Source organism: Aspergillus pseudoviridinutans (genome assembly GCF_018340605.1).
Source record: "Aspergillus pseudoviridinutans IFM 55266 DNA, scaffold_2, whole genome shotgun sequence".
NCBI lineage: Eukaryota > Fungi > Ascomycota > Eurotiomycetes > Eurotiales > Aspergillaceae > Aspergillus > Aspergillus pseudoviridinutans.
Window position 1 is genome coordinate 574,228 of NW_025091282.1, and position 15,505 is coordinate 589,732.

The 15,505-nt window shown below is 49.6% G+C and overlaps 3 protein-coding genes across 3 annotated transcripts; all 3 read right to left on the reverse strand.

Moving 5' to 3' along the window:
- Nucleotides 1-5,603: 5,603 nt before the first annotated feature.
- On the reverse strand, nucleotides 5,604-8,600 carry Asppvi_002261 (putative importin beta-2 subunit; the record flags this gene model as incomplete). The annotated part of the gene is made up of 3 exons (XM_043298252.1): nucleotides 5,604-5,705; nucleotides 5,758-8,367; nucleotides 8,499-8,600. 3 exons carry the CDS (start codon nucleotides 8,598-8,600, stop codon nucleotides 5,604-5,606), a joined length of 2,814 nt encoding a protein of 937 aa, XP_043154187.1.
- A 1,026-nt stretch (nucleotides 8,601-9,626) lies between these two features.
- Asppvi_002262 (SacI domain protein) lies at nucleotides 9,627-12,688 on the reverse strand (the record flags this gene model as incomplete). Its single annotated transcript, XM_043298253.1, has 3 exons — nucleotides 9,627-11,561; nucleotides 11,626-12,347; nucleotides 12,478-12,688. The coding sequence occupies 3 exons, from the start codon at nucleotides 12,686-12,688 to the stop codon at nucleotides 9,627-9,629; spliced, it is 2,868 nt and encodes a 955-aa protein (XP_043154188.1).
- A 778-nt stretch (nucleotides 12,689-13,466) lies between these two features.
- On the reverse strand, nucleotides 13,467-15,036 carry Asppvi_002263 (DUF803 domain membrane protein; the record flags this gene model as incomplete). The annotated part of the gene is made up of 7 exons (XM_043298254.1): nucleotides 13,467-13,947; nucleotides 14,003-14,294; nucleotides 14,375-14,535; nucleotides 14,596-14,686; nucleotides 14,748-14,838; nucleotides 14,947-14,972; nucleotides 15,027-15,036. The coding sequence occupies 7 exons, from the start codon at nucleotides 15,034-15,036 to the stop codon at nucleotides 13,467-13,469; spliced, it is 1,152 nt and encodes a 383-aa protein (XP_043154189.1).
- Nucleotides 15,037-15,505: the final 469 nt, after the last annotated feature.

Consider the following 15,505-nt stretch of genomic DNA (forward strand, 5'->3'; position numbering starts at 1 on the left):
GAACAACCTCACAGGGTCCAGGAGTGGCTCTGGAATCCTAGCAACTACTCTCGCTGTACTGAATATTACCCTGACAGTCAGAAACTTCAGTGAACTGACTGTTAAGTGAACAGGATGAACATCACACTCACTCCACAGACCACTACGTACATAGTCCGTAGGGCTAATCGTCTACCCCTTTTCTTGTCTCGGGTAGGGCCTTGCCGCCGATTCGGCAGCGTAGACGATGAACGGAGGAGACAGTTAAAATGACCGTTTCTCGCACAATTTACCCAAATTGAGTCTAGGTTTAATGCTGACGGTTACAGGCTAGCACCGCTTAGTTAACTCTTGATTGGTTTGATCCAACTTTGAGTGTCTATCACAATTAGACTTCCAATTGATGGCCAGGCTAGCTACAGGCTATTGAGCTAACTGTCTGTTATGAGTAGTATAGACACCTTAACTGCTTATGAAGATCCCAACTCTCAAGTGCAATTAACCTTCAAACTCTGAAAAACGGCAAGCTTAAAGCTCGCTCGGATGGATATCAATTGACTCTGTCTCGTTGTCGGTCATCGGTGCTTMTGAATTGGGCCGCCGTACCCCCTTAAACTGGCAGAACGAAACTGCCGCTTCAAGCCGAGAGAAGACATGTTGGCTCCACATCTCAAGTGACATACAGGTCAGATTCCGACCTGCTGGTTGTCAAAATATCTGTCGAATCAACAATGCTGCCGTCAAGCTAAATAAAGATACATCGACTGTCAAACTGCATGCAGCAGTAGTACAGAGTAGAAATTCTAATCAAGGTAAAAACCATCAAAATCCGCAGTCATCAGGCATGAAAAGGAACAATCAACAAACAAGAGAAATTACATCGGCAAGTGATGGTCAAGTCACTAAACCCCGTAAGGCTAGAAACCGTCATAGGCAAATGCGCGGGTCACCCAATAATCTCGTCCAGCTCCCAATCAACCAAACCGAGCTAGGCTGAGGCTGTGACGCTCTAAAGAATGAGGTACTAACCAGTTAAGGAATAAATACGCTAGTTCTAGATGAACGGACTTCTTTAGCACCCGCCCGCCGTACAAACAATCTATTTAGCATTTGTAGGCGGAGATGGGAGCTCTGCAGTCCCCAAACTCTGCTGCTATTACTGGAAATACTTCTTCCAGCTAAGGAAAGTTGAAGAATACTGTGCCGTGCAGCTCATGCCTAAGTTATCCCAGCACACTGGGTCATTGCGGCTGAGCTTTTGAGCAAACCAGCGAAGGCCACGAGTGGGGTCTATCTTGATCAGCCTCTTCTGGAGCCCGGGCAAATAATACATATCCTTGCATTTACAAAATCAGAGTGACATGGAACGAAAGAGAACTCTACGTTTCAAGTCAACGCATTTGTGCATGAGCGGAGTAGTTCTCCGCGGATTACTGTAAGTAGTCACTGGACTCTGGCTGGAATGTCACACAGTTTCAGCCTTGAGACGCAGGCGCCAAGACCATTTCACGCCTTGTGTGGGACAAGATATTCCCAGGGCGCCGGATGAAACATCTGGCCGGCGGGCTTCGACCCACGTTCAATTGAGACGGGGATCCTTCCGCAATATACAAGAATATTACCTCGAATTTCCGTGGTCTAGTGGCATTTCTCTGGTGTTCCGCAGAAGGATTAAAAAGGCTTTGAGAAGGATGAAAAGAACAGCCAAGGAAGGTTAGTACAGAACGAAATATCCACTGCTTACAGGTACCTACATGACAAGGTCAGGCTGGGAAATGCAGAAAGGGCTATCCTGGACTATCAGAGCTATTCGGGGTTGCGGGCCGGGACCATGGTCATGGGGAAGGCGCGGGCTCGCAGCTAACTCATTGCCCAATGGGGGAGCCTCATGAGTCGATAGCTTCAGTAATAATGTTCTTCCTTCCTACTCTCGAATATCAATTACCTGGAGCAGACTGGCAAGGAACCGTCGAGACTCAGAGTGCTGCAGACAGCGACATGGATTATCAGTGCTAATTTCATTGCATCAGCTGATCATCCTGTCGATTGTTTCGCCTTTTCGAGTCTTTTCATTCAGGGACCCCCTGCATATGTACTGTGACTACTGTCCATGCTGTAGTAGATATTCCCCACCCTACACCATGTGTATTTTCATGCATTGTAATACAGGAGCATCACCACGTTTTCGTACCAAAGAGATAATAATCCCTGATTGATCAGCAATCGATGATTTCATGTGGCTGACGCCCAAGACAGGATCCTGCCTGTGCAGGCATCACCAGCATCGTCTCTTAGCGAAGGCTGACGTTCAAGAGCAGGCAACAGTCACTCAAAGACCGATCAGACGATGATTGCCTACTTTCCTTGTATGGTCTGAGCTCTCAGAGCCGAGGCTTGGCAAAGACTTGTAACCTTATGAGTGTGATTCACAGAGATTTTCGCCCCTCCAGAAGTCCAGATGGTGGACAATCTTTGTTGAAGAGTGGAGGTGGGTCAGGCAGACCCTTGCCTCAGACTCTGATAACCCCTCCCTAACCAATTTTAGCATCGTCGGACGTTGCCGATTCTGACGTCCAATCATAATTAAGAAGTCGCTCTCCGCGTTCGAAGGTCGCTGCCCACCTAGATTCCCGTCGGGCCCATCTCGATCAGCGAGCCTGACCGGCTTTTTGCCTTGAACCAATGGGAAACCAGCCTGGGCTGACACCCATGTTCTTTCTCGCGAGATGGAACCTAATCCGGTTAGCGCTGGTCTAGATCACCGCTTGTTTGGGCCTGTCAACTTAATATATTTTCTTTTGAGTCCGGCACAACTTTATTTCGGCTGCTCTTTTTTGTCTGGAATTTTGGTACCATTGTTTTTTCGCTTCCAATGACATCTAAGCGAGATAATGCGTTCCGAAGGTCGTTCATCTTGTGGAGCGAAAAGAGAGGAAATTAATGAGCTCTCTATGGAAATGTATGAGCCGAAGGACTGCTTAATAATGATCTGGTGAATGTCAAGGGTGTGCTTGTAAGTAGGGATGCAATGCACCCAAACGGGCAAAGGGCACACATGGACGCCCCGCCATGCCTGTTTGCCATGTGGGCTGACAGGGTGAAGCAGCCTGCAGGAGTGCAGGATAGATACTTGTAGCCATGGGTTCCTGTCTGAGAGTCATGGAGTCATGGAGTCATGGAGTCTTGGATGTGATTGCTGCCTTTGCTTCGATTACAATCTTTCTGTAGAGACAACAATAGCCCCCTGTCACTTGTCAGAGCTCCCCCCGACATGCACGATAATCACCCTTTTTCGCTTAGGCCCCAAATGGCCATGTCAGAACTTAATGGTAGGCCTTTGAGGCCGACTGAACTAAAGTGCCTGATCAACCAGGCTAGAATGAATGGATCAGTGTCTATGATGCGCTACGTGACTCACAGCCTTCTTGTGTAATCCACCACCGACCACAACCAGGCCCACTTCCATGGTCAAACTCTGAGGACGAAGCCAACCGAAACTAAGCTACCACAAGGAGCCATCATTACAACCACTAACCAGGCACGGCGTATGATTAATAATACAGCGCATTCCTTCAGGCCAGCGATCGTTCACCAAGATTTGTTGTCCTATCAGAAGCGTCTCATCAATTGCCTTTTGCGTACGAAGTGAGTACTCCGTGTACTCGCATCACACTCGTCTGTACTTGCCCAGGCCTCTACTCCGTATACTATGGTATACTATAAGTACAAACCATTCAAGAACAGATAGACAGAGAGACAGATGGTCAAAAACGCGGACAGAGCCTCAAAGCCAAGACGCCAACATCCAACACCATACTCGAAACTGTACTCTCCACGAAGCAACGCTTCCACCAATAACGCTGCAGACGGATTATAAAGTTGTCATGATTTGCAGTTTGAAGTCCATTTGTACAATTCACAGCCCCCACAGCTGCAGCTCGCTAGAGAAACTCGCTGGTCAGTGCCGGTGGTCGGTGGTCATTATTGTCCTAAAGGCTATGTAGACCCCTGTCTAGTCCCAAGTCTCGATAGTTGGCACTTAGACCAGATTGTCTGCGATAGATAGCCTTGCCCATCGGTTCTTCAGTCTTACCTAGATGGGTGTCAAAATGCGAGTCTCGTTCTGGATTGGCGAGATTAACATGGGCATTATCTACAGAGTGCGACCTATCACACTTGTACATTGGCTTCTAGAGCCTTGCAACATGAGACATCTATGCACCGGCGTAACCCCGGAAATTGCCCCAAGAATTCCCTCCCCATATCAATTTCTCTGAAGTAGATTCGTTATATTGAATCCTCAAGGATTATACGGAGATGAAGAGAGAATATAGTCGTAGGCGTAGCCTCCTTCCCTTTCAGGCCTTATTTCGCGATACGAGTCTGCACTCGCACTCACACTGGCATTTGTACTTGCACTCCTGGTGAAGAAGAAATGGTGATCAGTGCTCGTGCCAAGAGGCGATTGCTTCTATACTTATCTTCCCCCTCGGATCTAGGCTTTGGATCATCTGCGTAGCGGCGTTGATCTTCATCTCGTCTCCGCTCCTTCTGTTCTCCGTATACTACGCAGTAGATACACCAGTAGGACCACTGTCCCTACGGATTCTGCAAGGTGTATGATGCGGGAGTCTGAAGCAGCTAATAGCCCGTGAAGTACCCCGTACGAAGTATACTAGCAATGCGGCCAGTGGGCTGAAAAACTGTTAAAAATAGACATCCGAAATCAGGTCTGTGTTTGATGCCGGGATAGGAAGGTGGAATGGACTTTTGGGGTTCTGGTGAAGAGCGACGTTGAAATGATATTACACTGTTACGTGTTGAGATGGATATCTCTCACCAACCCAAAGGGTCTCTTATTGATCTCCGAAAGGGCCAGGGCCACTGATACCTTAACAGATCTTCATCCTACTGATGGTAATGTTTACCTACCTGCCTTGTCGAGCTACCAGTCTTAACCAATGTTGAAAATGATAATGTCGCAGTTGTCATGCATTCTGTCTATCAGTGTGAAAGAGAAAGCTTCCTGGCAGAATCTCGTCCACTGCCTGAGATATCACCATCTACACAGTATGCATAGACGCAGTGTTTCAGTCAAGAATAAATCAATCGCTACCTAGTCTATCATATCTTACTAGCTACTATAGCTATCTCATAAATCTCATCATAACAGATCGACAAATGGTACAGAATCCTCATCCATCCATCCAGAGTCCTCTCGCCAACTCTTGCCTTCTCTTTCTTGGTATATACCCCTTCTGCATTATACTGTTTTCCCAGAATCATGATCAAGAGAACAATCCGATGTTGCCACTTTTCATTGCAGCAATACTGCCCATGAGATCAACACTCTATGCAGACCCAAATATCACAACATGTGCGAAAGAAGAGAAGGACAAAACATGATTAAATTAAACAAGAAACACGCCATACGAAGCAAACACAAAGGAATCAAGGCTCACTCCGCCCTAATGAATTGAACAGAAACACTCGCCACACTCAGAATGCATCAATCATTAAGAAAGGGGAGGAAAGAAGAATGTAATGCATTTCTGAATTGCGCCGGTTCCCCATCGGAAGGAAAAGAACATTTTTTAGACGAAATCGTAAGACAACTGCCGACTCTAAATCTGGTACATAGAGTGGAGTTTCTGGACCACGTGCGGCGGAAGATGGGTGAGGAACGAATCGAAGTCGGGTATCATATTTTTATAGCCTAGCAAGACCTGCTCTTGATTAGCAACTGTCATCGAACAGTAAGATAAAAGTAAAACGAACCTGCTGGAACGAGCTCTGGATATCACGGTAGTCCTCTTGATGAAGTGACTTGGTAGGGAAGGTGGCAATGGCCTGAAAGTAGTCTCCCAGACAAGACTCCAGAGCCTGCGGGTTCTTCATCACAACATGGTTGAAACCGAGGAATGCCGATGCCTTTTCGCGCGTAAACTCAATCTTGCCCATCGACTTCAGGAACGAGCCAGCGTACTCGGCCAGGTGTGAGGCAAGTTGATCGGAGCAGCAGAAGCCCAACCTTCCGAGCGCCATCGCGGCATTCTCATTCACCGAGTCGATGATCTCCTCGTTGTTAATGATGGCAGACAGTCCATGGTACAGCTTGTCGGCGTACGGCGCCAGATTGGCTTTCTCGGTGACGGCGATTTCACCGCACGACCAGCAGGCATTATTCAGCACGCTGAACCCGGTGTGTCGGTCGTCATCCCGGATCAAGTCCAGGTCGAGCTGCTTGATCAAAGTAGGCATTATGTTGGGGATATATGGCTCAAGCTGAGGAAAGATGTTGATGGCGCAGTCACCTAGTAATGCGTATGACGACTGCCGGACCTCATAATTCGGGTCCTCCATGCAGAAGCAGAGCAAATCAAAGAACCGAGGCTGCGAGCTGGCAACCAGTTCACCGCTCTTCTGGGGATCAATGGCTTGTATGATCGCACTAAGGAGGTCCAGACTGGTCACCAGGAAATCCTTGTCGGGCTCGTCCATGGCTTGGTTGTTCACAGACGCCATGTATTCCTGCAGGTTCTCGTAGATGATCTTTGTGCACCGTTGGAACAGAGGAGGCGCAAACGGAGCAAAGGCGTCGCCATAGGCCGCAGCAATGTACCCCAGGCACTCCAGCAAGGGGAAGAGTTCCCGAGACTGGTCCGTCACCTTGTTGTACCGATCAATCAGGGCAGGCATCAGGATATCCACCAGGTGTGGTTTCGCCAGCTCTCCCATTACACATTCAGCAAGCGTCTGGACACAATCATACAGGATGTACATATTCCGATCCTTGTACTTTCCAAAGCACTGCACAAACTGTCTCAAAATCGGCTCACAGTAGGGTATCAAGTTGGCGTCCGACTTCTCCTCCAGGCTGGCAAAGGCAGAGGCGGCCGCTTCTTGCACCTTCTTATTGCCGTCTAGCATCCGGCGGAGTATACCCTCCATCATAGGCTCGAAGAAACGAGCCCTTTCCGATGGGTCAACCAAGTGAGAAGCCCATTCCGAGTACCGTCCAAGACACCAGCAGGTGATCTGTCGTACGACTGGCTGGGGGTCGTTCAGAAGCGAGATCAAGTAGGGGACAAGCTCGGGAAGGTGGGGTGTGACTGCATCCATACAGCCGTCTGCAACCGCACCGAGCGTCAGAACCGCGGCTTCACGCTGCGGCCATTGCTCGTGGCGGAGAGTCTCTTTCAGATAGGGCAGGATGATCTCGAAAATCGGCTGGTGATAAACGTTTGAAAAGACATCCAGCGCGGCCGCAGAACATTTTCTTAGGGTCCACTCGTCCTCCGGGTCATCGCCAAACTCGGAGTCCTCAATCTCACCCTCGCTCAGGTCGTCATCATCATTTTCGTCAGCGGCCGTGTCGCCGTTAGCCTGCGATCCGGGCTTAGAGGTGTCTAAACGAGCGGCTTTTGATTTGGCGAATTGGGGTCTGAGGTCCTCCTTGCGGTCTTCGAGTTCAGCATCGTCGCCTTCACCCGATAGGCGAATCGCATCATCCTCGTCGTATACCATGCTCCGGAGCAGTACGGGAACAATCTTGGGCATGTGTGGCGCCAAGGGCTGTTGCAGCTTCGCCTGCTCGCCTGCAACAAGCCAGAACTCCGCCGCATCGAGAGCCAGTTCGGGGTCCTCCGCGTTGTTCTGCTGCATGATGATGTAGTTGACCAGTCCTTCCATGTGGGGGACGAGCTTTTCGGGGGCAAAGTCCACCAACTGCGCGAAAGTCTGACACACCATACGTCGCACATCGGTGTCGGTATCGCTGGCGAGCTGGAACAACTGCGAAAGGAACAAATCCAACGAGGCGATCAACGCCTGGGGTCTGCTGGGGAGGAAGACGTGGATGGTGCTCAACGCCATAGACCGAACCCTGGGGCTCCCGCTGGATGTGAAGTCCATCAACTTCGGAATAATCACATCGAGAGGGCGCTGCCCCTCGTAATCCCGATCAAGGACCTTGCGGTTGTCTTCGCAAACTTTCGCGAGGGCCGACATGGCGGCCTCCTGAGCCAGGACCGGGACGTCCCCCGAAGCGTTCTCCACCAGCCTCAGGAGTTCATGTAGCACCTCCGGCCACGCCAACAGCCCCGCCTGTTGCAACAGTTCCGTGATAATGCTACCGGCGGAGTTCCGCACCTGAAGGTTGCCGTCCCGCAGCCCAGCCAGGGTCGCGGATCGGATATATGCTAAACTGGGCTGAGGAATTGTATTGTATGCGACCCGGATCTTCGTCTTAAGGTTCATCGCAGCGGCGAAACGAACCAAATTGTAAGTGTCGTCATCCATGCCCACGGCCGGGGGGATCTGCGGGGTGCAAAAAAGGTAGGTGATATAATTGACATAGTCGGGGGAGGATGTCGCTTGAACAAGCATCTATCAAACCGGAAAGAAAAAAAGAAGCTTTTGTCAGTCACATGTACCTAGCCCTCTGGAATGTATAGGAGAGGCGAGAAAGCAACTGCGGATGCGAAAGACAGGGGCACGGAAAAAAGTGTAAAGCCTACCTGTTCGGCCTGCTTTTGTGCTGTGCGATTATGAGGATGTAACGAGTCCCTGAGACAGCAGGCGAGCTGCCTCAATGGCTCATCCTGAGGTTGCCATTCCATTCTGGCGAACAATATGAGAAGGAAATTAAAAAAAGAAAAAGGAAAATAAAAAAAAAAAGGACAACGTCGGATACGAAAGGCAAAAATGCCCCGAGAGAAACAGTATGTGGGAGGAAGAGGAGGGAGAGGTTAGTTGGCGGTAGTAGTGTAGCACAGGGAACCCCGCCGTCCACTAGATACTTGGGGGAAAGCGGTCTCTAACCCGGTTGATTCTTCGCCCCTTCTGAGAAAAAGATAGGTATTATAGATGTAGGGCTCTTGCAGATCAAGTAGTGCACATATCGTATCATTAACAGCAGAGATGAAGATATATGAATAGAGCATGTCATATAGAGACCTGAAGCCCGTCTGGTGGCTGAGGAAAAAATTTCCCTGCTGGCAAAAAGTTCTTTAGGAGTGAAATCGAAATACAGATACCAGATTGAGGTAATAATGATAACGGACCCCCAATGTAGAGCCAGCAGCACAACATTCTAGAAAAAGGCTATTCATAAAAGTTGTTTTCAGTATTGAGGAAGTATTCGGAAGGCATTGCAGGTTAATATCTGTATCCTGAAGTGTAGTGACACAAGTGGTCTCTCATCAATAGAAGATTTCATGCAGGTTCTCAAGGTACAGCATCAGTGGTAATTTATGCGGTGAAAGGTATTGTAACACCCTGAATTTATATTCGAAACGGTATTACCATTCTTACTCGAGGTGTCTGACTTCCGAGTACTTATCTCATGAACCATCTTGCTCTCGGTTTGGGATGATATCTACCCTTTGCACTGTTCTATGCCAGGTTCAGAGTCAGTTCATTAAGATGTGTATCTATCGAATGTGTAAAAAGGTCTATCTGACATTGACGGAAAGCAAGCTTTGCAAGATGTGCTCCTCCCTCACATTGTTGTATGCGTCCCCAGTAATATATATAAAGAGAAACTTCCATATATCATCCAGCTGAATGGAACATCGGGTCCCTAGGACTGAACTTTTCAGCCTTGTTCGAGGAGGACTCACTGCCAACAGCTTCTAATCCCAAGCTTACGCCCAGACCAACTTCTTGATATCATACACCAGATGCTCCAAAATCCCTGTACGTTTCTTGGCGTCTTCCAACGAGATGATTTCCGAGTTCTCAATCACAGACGGAGGCTTTCCTTCTTCACCGGAACGCGGTCGTTCGCCGGCCATCATCGCGCGCTCGATCTCTTCGCAGATAGACCGCACCCAGTCGGTTTCGCTCACAGTGCCGCTGCCTGCGGCATTGTTTTGTGCGACGGAGTCGGACTGAGGAAGTGCTTTGAAGGCAATGAATCGCGTGGTCGACTGAGTGCCACCTCGAAACCAAGAATATAAGCTCCGTTCACCGCTGGCTTGCGCATTGCTGTTCTGGGCCTTGGTGTCGACATCGCTCTTCAGAGAGCGAGTGTTGACGCGCCAGGCGTTCTCGCCGCCTTCGCGGTACTCGATGACTAGCCCAACATTACCTTGTTCATTCGCTTGTGATTCGGTCAAGATCGATGTAATATATGTGCCGTAATTCAGACGCGATATCGAGCGTAAATCGATGCGCTCGAATGAGGTCACCTTGTCAGTATTCCAGTCAAAGCGGCAGCTGTAGACGGCCGCGTCAGTCAGGAGCAGGACCGCTTCCTCGAATGGTAAGGTCCGTAGGGTGTTGGGCTGCCGAGGTGTGAGCATAGTCCAGCCTCCCAGGAACTCTTCCGACTGGTCGCTGATCACGATCTTGCAGCTCGTATCGATTGCGCTCCGGCGTAGTTTCTGCACGGAGACCCCTGGATCGGCAGTACGCATCTCCATGGCAAATTCTGCGAATATACGAGTCGATACATTTCCCAGAAGATAATCAATGCATGCTTGTGAGAAGTAATCGTTGACAATATTGTTGTAGTATCTAGACAGCGTCAATCCGAGGTCGTTCAGTGCGCCTCGGTAGTCCCGCTTGCGGGTTCGTGTGTAGTCTCCCTTCAAAGCGGCCGTGGAGGAGTACTGCTTCGAGATCGCATCTCCATTATCTGCCCAAAGGGTATTGAACCACTGGGTAGACGAGTCGCGGCTCAAATCGATGTCAATGCCCTCAAGCTTCAGTTCGCGTTCCAAGGCCCACTGGCCAAAGGCACATTGCGCAACACCGGTACGATCCAAACAGTCCATGCAGTTGGTGCGTACAATTCCCGTCTGGCTTTGGGTGACCGTACCATTGCGTACAATTGTATCGCCGTACTCGTTTAGAACTGACTCCAAACGTTTCACAAGTCGGCTCACGTTCTCGAACTTCATCCCGCGGCATTCGTTGTGGAAATCAAACCACTCCATTCCGAGGGGTACACCGTCAATGCCGCCAGATTCATTTAGCACCCGAGCATATTTCTCGTATTCATTACCAAGCTTCAATTCACCGGCTTGCTTGTCGATGAGAGACACCGCTTGGAGTTTTCCATACCTGCGAGCGAGATTTCGAAAATGCCTGTCAAAAGCAAGCTGATTTGTCTCCGTCGAGTGGTGAAGCACCGGAACCGGTTTGAAAGCATATGGCGATTGAGAGAAATAGAGAGGGATCGATCCGCGCACTTGAAGGTAAGAATAGACATTGTGGCTGGGATCCCAATCAGGAACAGAAAGGATCTGCTCCGTTTCAACGGTGTTTGCCGTGTTTCCTTCGTCATCAACGCCGCGTCGAAGATATCGGAGCCCCGGTCGCTTGACCGACCGTCGCGAAATCAGAGTCAATAGGAAATTCCGCTTTTCGGCGTCAACCTTGACACTCTGTGCCTCATCTTTCGCGCCGAGCATTCGACCTTCTATGTGTTCAACTGCGACGTTGGAATCCGGCTGTTCTGTCTTAGCTGACACAGTGAACTCTCGCTGGCCGACGAAACCCTGCACGAGAGGCAAGATGAGACTGTGCGCGTCGGCTTTGATGAAAGGAGTCATCAAGTTTCTGTTCCAGAAATACTGTGGACATCCAGGGTCAGCTAAACCGTCTCATTTTGTTTAGCTCGAGAGCGCTTTCACATACCAACTCATCAACTACTTTGTGCATAGGTAGATGATCGTTGCGCGCTTCCTGAGCGCCGAAAGACCTCGTTAAATCGTAATCGTAGGCAAAGAAGAAGTTCTGGGAAGAATATATAAGTCTGGTGTACMGTAGGAACTTCGGCAGCAGTTCGACCGTTGGATCAGAAGGTTCCTTTCCGCTTTCCAACGGCGAGTCTGCGCCAGCGCCTGGTGCATCGGAGACCGCAGTTGACTTTTCCACTTTCGCGATTGGAGGCTGCAGTCCGGTTCCCAAGTCCTTGTCATTCCCGAGAAGTCTCTCCGTCGTATCCTGGCCGACGTTGCTAAGCCCTGGGAGTCCCAGTGTCTTTCTCGAAAGCCAGCTCGCAGCGAATCGCCCGAACCGGACGCGCTTCCCGATCACATCTTCGGCTATACTTCCTCTGCGGTCTCGGGGGAAAGAATCCTCCTGTGTTGGAGATGATGGCACACTGTTGATGTCGGGTTCTCCATCTGTCTCGTTGTCAGAGATGCTGCCTTCTGAGGCGGTCTCGCCTGGACCGGCCTCTCCCTGGAGAAGGGATTCCTTTGCCTGAGAGATTGCCCGACTGGCATCTGCCTGCGATGAGAGTGGAATAATTGCAACATTGGTGATGGAGTAGATCGGTTTGCCTTGAATCTGCGCCACTTGCTGGCGTTGAGTTATCGAGATGAGAAACGAGTATGATGCAACGGATAAAAGTCCTTAATGAAGACGGTCAGTTAGCGGTCAGTCCCCAAGCGAGTATTTGCCAGAGGGGAAGAAGCTCCGCTATATTCAGGATTGCAGGGACTGAGGACAATGTCACTGAAGTCGCCGAAAATACTAACTTACCGACTAGACCATAAGCCTCCAGTCCGGCATCTTTCCTCACAGCGGGATCCGATGCCGGCGCCGACAGAGACGAGATCTTGTTCGTCTTGTAGTCAATCCGGACAGACTGCGGCTCGTAACTGCCATTGTTACGTCCTCCATTCCCATGGGACTGCAGAACGAGACCGTCCACAGCCGCGAAAATGACCAACTTGCGCAACAAGCCAGGCATATCGCTGGATAGAATTCTCTGTGGAGATGCGGAGCAAGTAAAACAAACCAGACCTGTGTAGGTCAAGAAGAGCACCGCTTGATATCGTAACTCAAGTTGTACAGCTGAGTTTCACAGGTATGCCAGTATGTCACAAGAGTCTGCATCATCAACGCAAGCTGTGTGGCAGGAATCGCGTTGGGCGTGTGGTATGAATCGGTTGCACAGCTGACCTTGCGCGTACCCAAGCCAACCCACCTTTGCCCGGCGGGAGGAGGTGTTACATCATATCTAGGCAACCCCAGCGCTCGAGCAGACTCCCAATTGTGTCATGCTCTCCTATCAAGTAAACAGAAAACTAGGTAGCCATGATTGCGTACGTGAATTCGGATTCTTAAAATAATCAATGCCTATGGCATTGATACAAAATCTATCCCAAAATCGACACAAGTGCGTATATACAGTTCTTGTATTGGCACGCGACCAGGCGGGCCGTTCGCCGAGCCAAGGTGCAATCATCCAAACGAGTATCCAAAGAACATCCAAATCAATCATAAGCAGCCCTTGACCCTCACCCTGGTATATCCTGCGCTTGTAGAAAAGTAGAAGTACAGTTGCATCCCGCGACCGTAATGAAACCGAGCTAGATTGCAGCAAAAATAACGGATGAATCGAGCTGTGAAAATAATAAAACCGAAGCAAGTGGAATGAAAACGTTACAGAAGTGTCTTTTTGGTTCGTAAAGGAAGTAAAGACCGTCGGAGAAAATAAGAAGACAACTATGGTCATTCGTAATGTTCTATCGCTCGTCGTGCTTATTGGGATGTTGAGTGGTGCGATCAATATCGTCGCTTCGTTTATAGGTTGGCCCCGGTTCTCCGTCGCTTTCCTCCGTCAACTCTGACAGACCGAAAGCCTGATGCTCGACATCGTAAGAATGCATAAGTCCTTCGCGGTCCCCATGCCCATTCGTGAAAACAAAGCTAGATGAACGACGGTGAGGCTCATTGCTCCGGCGCGATTGCATAGATCGCCGAGTCTGGAAGCTGGCAATGCCATCCGTAGGCACCCCGTCGTCATCCAATTTCGAATTAAGCATATGTCGTCCATCAGGATCATGCCGGGAAAGGTTCAATAGGTATACGCCCGAGAAGATTGTGAGGAATCCGCAGAGCAACGAGAGAGTGTTGACAGCATCACTTGTATTGAATCCCTTGAAGAGAATAAAGGACGCGCATAACGTGGCGGTTGTAAATGTAACGTAGTAGAGAGGATTGACACTGATGATCACCATTAGCGTCAGTACTTTTCTTCGTGGGAGTCGCAAGAGCTTACATGGAGGTTGAAAATTGATTCAATGCCTTGTTAAAGTAGTTCATCTGTGTAAGAATGCAGAAAGCCGTGACGATCAAGAAGACGTATGTCGATGCATGTGTGAACTGGTTGTTTCCGTTGAATGTGAGTTTCAGAGCGATTCCGAAGGCCTTAACGGACATGACAGAGACGGAGCCCACTGTTGAGCAGATAGAGATGAAGATCAAGGGGTTCTTCTTTCCATAAACTGGCGCCACTCGGTAGATCATGACCGTCGAGAAAATCGCAACCGCAAGGCAATAGATAAGGAACCCTAACATTAGGAGACGAGTCAATCATTGTACCTAGCTAGACGTCGAGCGACAGGAAATGGGCGATGATCATAGGACGTACCTGGCTGGATCGCATAATCGAGAATTTCGTCAACTGTCTCGACTGGTTTATCCGGCGGCGCATGTAGAACGATGACAACGGAGCCAAGCAGACACAAGGCGCAGCCCAATTTCCCCAAAATGCCGAGTCTTTCATGCAGAAAATAGGACCCAAGGACAGCACTTTGAGAGAGTACGTCAGCCAGGCGCAGGGTGACTCAATCCAACCTCAGGGTTTCTTACCCAATCAACACACTAAGCGCACCAAGCGGAGTAACGAGAATGGCGGGCGCAAAGGCATATGCAGCGAAGTTGGCGACTTCCCCGATGGCCACTGTAGGGCTCTGTTAGCTCTCCATCCTGACCCTTTTGGACGTAATCGCAGCCATTCGTACATGTAGTGACTCCACCCCACCATATCGGACTTTTGAGATATGAAAAGCCTTCTCCTTCAAACCCATGTCTTTCTGAAGCGTGCATTAACCCCTGGATGCGATCAATCAGCTATATTGTTCTATGTGGCAGTTCATGTCATCGGCGGACGAATCGGGGATGAGGTCGGTTTGCTGCGGGCGGCAGGCGAGGCGAACGAACCTTCTTTGTGATAACGAAACTTGTGCCTGGGAAATGGGTCAATATGAGGCCAAAGTCCTTGGTAAGAGAACACGACATACCGATAGCCATTGTTGATAGAATGGCCAAGAGTAGGCCGACATATCTGCAAGCCAGAGATCAACCTGTTAGCGATGAACTGTCCTGATGGGCAGGTAGTGGCGGCAAGCTGTGCGGAGAGTAAAACCATACTTCTCTGAAATCATCCTAACGAATATGCAGGAGCTGATTGCTCCTCCTCAAATAAGAATCCCAATGCGAGAGAATATTGGAGAAAAGTTCAAGTTGAGGCCAACAGAGCACTGGAGGGTTGAAGCATCAGGAACGCGCCAACAAGGACAGAAGACGAAGCTGCGGATCAACAGAACAACACGCAGCAGAGCAGCGAATGAGCGAACAGAGGCAGCAGAAAATTTGAGCCAGCCCAAAATTTCTTTTCTGCAGGCTTATTCTGGGGGATGATGGGTGGTCGAGAACTCCTGCGATGGAAGAGAGAGCTTTGAGTGAGACGTCCTACAGTTTGGCGTTCCAGATCTCGCTG